This window comes from Quercus robur, chromosome 2 (assembly GCF_932294415.1).
Source record: "Quercus robur chromosome 2, dhQueRobu3.1, whole genome shotgun sequence".
In the NCBI taxonomy this organism is placed as follows: domain Eukaryota; kingdom Viridiplantae; phylum Streptophyta; class Magnoliopsida; order Fagales; family Fagaceae; genus Quercus; species Quercus robur.
In genome coordinates this window covers 18,125,323-18,129,839 of record NC_065535.1, presented here as the reverse complement: position 1 = coordinate 18,129,839, position 4,517 = coordinate 18,125,323, and the positions used below count along the sequence as shown (strand labels likewise).

Below are 4,517 nucleotides of genomic sequence, written 5' to 3'. Positions count from 1 at the left end.
GAAATTGTTACTTAAGCCAACTATTTATAAGTTTTAAACAAAACCAAAGTCCTGCATGGCTCCTCGGACCACAGACTTTTGGGGAAGTTATTACTCATGACAGCTCATAGTTTTAAACAGAACCTAAGTCCTGCATGGCTCCTCGGACCACAGACTCTAGGGGAAATTATTACTCATGACAAGTCATAGTTTTAAGCAGAACCTAAGTCCTGCCTGGCTCCTCGGACCACAGACTTTTGGGGAGATTATTACTTGTGATAGATTGGGAGATTATTACTTAAAGGAAATCACTTTTAATACATGCGCACAGTCTAGCACCATTGCGACCCTCAAATGAGCAACCCAAAAACTCATTTTCATTTTGACCGTTTGCCTGTATCTACCTCGTTGCAAATGTTTAAAAAAGAACGCTATTGACATACATTCTTAGTAAGCAAAACAAACATTTTATATTAATATTCCGAGTACATTAAAAGGAGAGGTCCTTACAAAAGAATGAAAAAACAAGACAACTCTCATTAAAAAAAAAAAAAAGGGGGCTAAGCCTTAGCGGGAGAATCTTCTTTCTGCTCGGGCTGAGGAGGAGGAACCTCAATGGTAGAGTCTGTGGCAGGATCCTTAGCCACATCAGGCACAAGGATGGCATCAGGCACCGCCAGGTCTTGCTCCGAAGCGACTTGGGCTTCATCAGGGTTAGCTCGGATCTCTGGAGGATAGAAGATGCTCTCGGGCAGTCTTAGTGCCGAATCCGCAGGAACTCCTGCAGCATCAAGAGCATGAGCCCATGAAATACTGCAGTAATCCCTGCATACCTCGGGAATCTCCTCAGATAGCCTGGCCTCCGTCTCTTCGGCCCCAAGCTGTCGAGCGGCCTCCTTCTCGGCCTCTATTGCCTCTCGGATCAGCTGAGCATCCTCCTTTACCCGCCTCAGCTCATCCTCTACTTTTTGCAGGGCAGTTTTGAGGTCCTGCACTGCCTGCCTCTCGGTGTTAAGGTTAAGCTGAGCCGTGTACAGTTGTTTGCGCTGGTCCTCCGCCTGATCCTCGGCACTCTTCAAGCCAGCCTCTGCACTTTTACGTCGGTTCTCCGAATCCTTGAACTCAGCCGTGAGTTTAATGTGATCATGCTTGAGGGACCCCAAGGCTTTCTCCACCTCTGTCCGAGCCTGGGTCTCAGCCTCAGCCAGATTGCGGCTATTACGGCAAAACTCCTCAGCCACGAAGACCTGCTGAGTAATCTGCAGACAAAACAAGAGTATCCTTAAAAGAAAAATATATAATCTAACAGGAGCAAGTAAATGGACAAAGCAGTAAAAGGATTACTTACCAGCGCGAGATCCCTTTTAAGGGATAGGAAGAGCTCGGACTGAGTGCACCGCCTGTAGGCCTCCATGTCCCGAGGAAGAAGTAGGGGCTGCTCTAAGACCTCCGCCACGTACCCTGCCCGGCCACGATTATACTCTCGGACCGAAGCAGTGTAAGGAATGGCGAGCCCATCCAGCTCCAACTTTGGGTCCCATGGACGAGGGGAAGTGCGCACTTCAGCAAGGTTTCCCTCATCCCTGCTGTCCGAGGAGGTGCCCCTTCTGCTCCTTGGCGCCCGTGTGGTTTTCTGCTGCTTGGTCGGCTGGACAGCCACCTCGCCTTCCTCAGGCGTGTCCACCGGCCTCTTCTTCTTCAGGTCCGGGATAACCTTAAGGCCAGGGTCCGAGACGCCCTGGGGGACCACAGGGGGAAGGGTTTTGACCTTTGATGGACTTGGTCCCTTCGATGGCTGAACCTTTGATGACTGACCTTTCCCCCGAGAGGTCATCAGCTCCTTTAGAGACTTTCCCTTTCCTGCCATGGGCTCTACCTCTTCGTCTGAAGTATCGTCCGAGCAGATAACGATTGAGGGAACACCAACTGCGGAATGTTGGTCCTGCTCTACTTCGGGATTAGAAGACTCCACCAAGGGGTTTTGCTGAATTTCCTCTTCGAAGTAAAACTTATCTATCTCCTCTTCAAGGGAAAGACGAGATGATTCAGCCTCTTCTTCAACCAAAACAGCAGCACCAGGCTCGTTTACCGGAGGTAACTGCTCCGCTAAGTAGGGATTTCTGACACCTGGCAACACAACTGGTGGCAAATCGTGGTCAGCTAGGAATCCGTCCCGGGACACGTCAATTCTGGCTAGCCTCGGGCTGCCAGCCCTTATAGCGTGACCGATTGCCTGGAAAGCGCTGCTCAGAGGTTGATAGCCCAAAACCAGATGGGCCGCACGCAACTGTCCGTCCCCGGTAACGTAAATCTCCGACCTGAGAAGATAGTTCAGCGCTGGCACGTTCACAAGTCTTATCCGAGGAGCAACGTGACTTTTGTCTGCAAACAAACCAAGAAAAGTGAGGTCAGATCATGAAATTTTCCAATTACAAAGAAAGCCAGAAAAAATAACCCTTCAACACTAAATCCTTTCCCCAAAAAGGATCAATCTTAAAAGCGCCGCACCTGGGTTTCCTGCCCGAGTTGGACAGTGAATACCGTCGAACCACTCCCCAGAAGCAATGAGGAAGTCATTCTTCACGGTCTTATTGGAAACTGGAAGACAAGAGATCAACCTAACGTCCTCGTTCCGGGATTTAAGATAATACCCATCATCCTCGAGGCGGTGACATTCGTACAAATAAGCCACATCGTGCCAAGTGAGGCCTAGATTCATCCGCTCGTTTAAGACATCTACACAGCCTAGTATCTTGAACATATTTGGGGCACACTGATACGGCGTCAACCTATGGTTGAACAGGTATTCCCTTGTGATCCTGCGCATGGGAAGTGTCATCCCTCCCTCTATGAAAGCAATCATGGGGATAACGACTTCTCCCTCAACTCTATCGGTCAATATTCCTTCAAGAGGACAGTGCCGCAGCCCAACCCTCGGGGGAATGTGGTATTTAGCCCTAAAGGCTTCCATAGCGGCAGGAGTTTTTACTAATTTTTCGAATCTACCCATCTGAACTGAACTGAGGAAATGAAAGTAAAGACTGAAAAGAAAAGTAGAGTCCGAGGAGGGAATTGAAACGGAGAGAAAGGCGAAATGTACTGGTACCTTCACAAAACGCTCAAGGGGACGCTTGGGAATCTCTCTTGGACGAAGCGCTTCACAAGAACGGCTACGGCGGCGTAACGGACGCAAGTGTTCGTATATCTCTGGGATTCGATGGAGTTCTCTGGAGTCTTTTGAGGTTTGCGAAATGCAGATGAAAGAAGGAACTGAACCCCTCTGGCGTCTTATATAGCCGGGAGGAGAGAGAAAAGATCATCCCCGCCTAGAAATACGGGAAGAAACGATGGCCGTTCGATCCACGCCAAACCGTTGGATGAAGGGAACATAACGCCTCCAGAAGTTAATGGCCACGTCTCGTAAATTGTAGCACGTCAAAAGTAACGGTCCGCACGCGCGCCCCACGATCTCCTTATTTCCCTCCACTCACAAACATCAAAACCCCGCCTTTCCCCTCGGAGGGAGGTAAAAACCGGAGTTTTGAGGGGCTATTGTGGGGCCCGGCCCAAAAATGATGGGCTATTCCAAGTTCAGGCCCGTCCGAGGAGCATCCTGTCCAACGAAAAGCCTCATATGAAGCGCTATTCAACCCCAATAGCGTCAAGGAAACCTGTCCGAGGAGTAACTCCTCCTAGGACATCGCGAAGCCCAGACGAGAAACTTGCCCCAGCCATTTCAGCTCGTCTTCCCAACATATAAAACGAATTAAATTCAAAATATCTCACGGAAGGCTACCACCACATTAATTGCGCCCCAACCACCCTCTTGGCCGCATTAATGAGGAAAAGACTCCTGAACAGTACCGCCTTGGCCTCTGCAACTTACAAAGGGTCTGATGAGGGCGTCTGATGGGACAGGTGCTCGAGTGGATGCTTGGATGATTAACAGGTGTAAGGCTGGGATGAAAAGAAGAAAAATATATAATGTAGTGGAGTCCCTCAAAGAAGAGGACGGGAGAACTGTATCAGAAACAAAAAAGAAATAAAATCAGACTTGAGAAAGATCCATTCTGGTGTTTTTCTATTTTCCTTTTGCAAACCATACTGCCCATGCATAAGACCGAACAAGTTCACTGAGGCCAAGTTCTTTGACCCATCCTCTACAAATAATTATTGTGGGTTGCGCTTTGGGCCAGGGCCTAATCAACACGAGTTGGGCCAGAAAAATCGTGTAACCACAATAGTATTTCTATCTTTTATTAATAATAATAATTAAAAAAAGTGACGTAGTTGTCATAAAAAAAAAAAAAAAAAAAATTTTATAAATAAAACAAAAAAAAAGTCACATTGCTGTAAACGCACACAGTATCATTTTAGCACTAAAAAAATAAAAAATAAAATGAAAAGACAAAACACTACCTCCTAGTTAGTTCCCTCCCTCTCCCTTTCACTGAAAAAAACGCCCCCCTTTATCTTTTTTATGGATCCCACGCCTCCCTTTCCATCTCACTAAAATACTAACTACTAACACTCTATTT

At 47.6% G+C, this 4,517-nt stretch overlaps 1 protein-coding gene across 1 annotated transcript; it reads right to left on the bottom strand.

Annotated features, from left to right (window-relative positions):
- Positions 1 to 369: 369 nt before the first annotated feature.
- LOC126712740 (uncharacterized) lies at positions 370 to 1,962 on the bottom strand. Its single transcript, XM_050412189.1, has 2 exons — positions 1,328 to 1,962; positions 370 to 1,238 (listed from the first exon to the last, which is right to left on the bottom strand). The coding sequence occupies exons 1-2, from the start codon at positions 1,844 to 1,846 to the stop codon at positions 540 to 542; spliced, it is 1,218 nt and encodes a 405-aa protein (XP_050268146.1). The 5' UTR covers positions 1,847 to 1,962; the 3' UTR covers positions 370 to 539.
- Between the last annotated feature and the right edge of the window lie 2,555 nt (positions 1,963 to 4,517).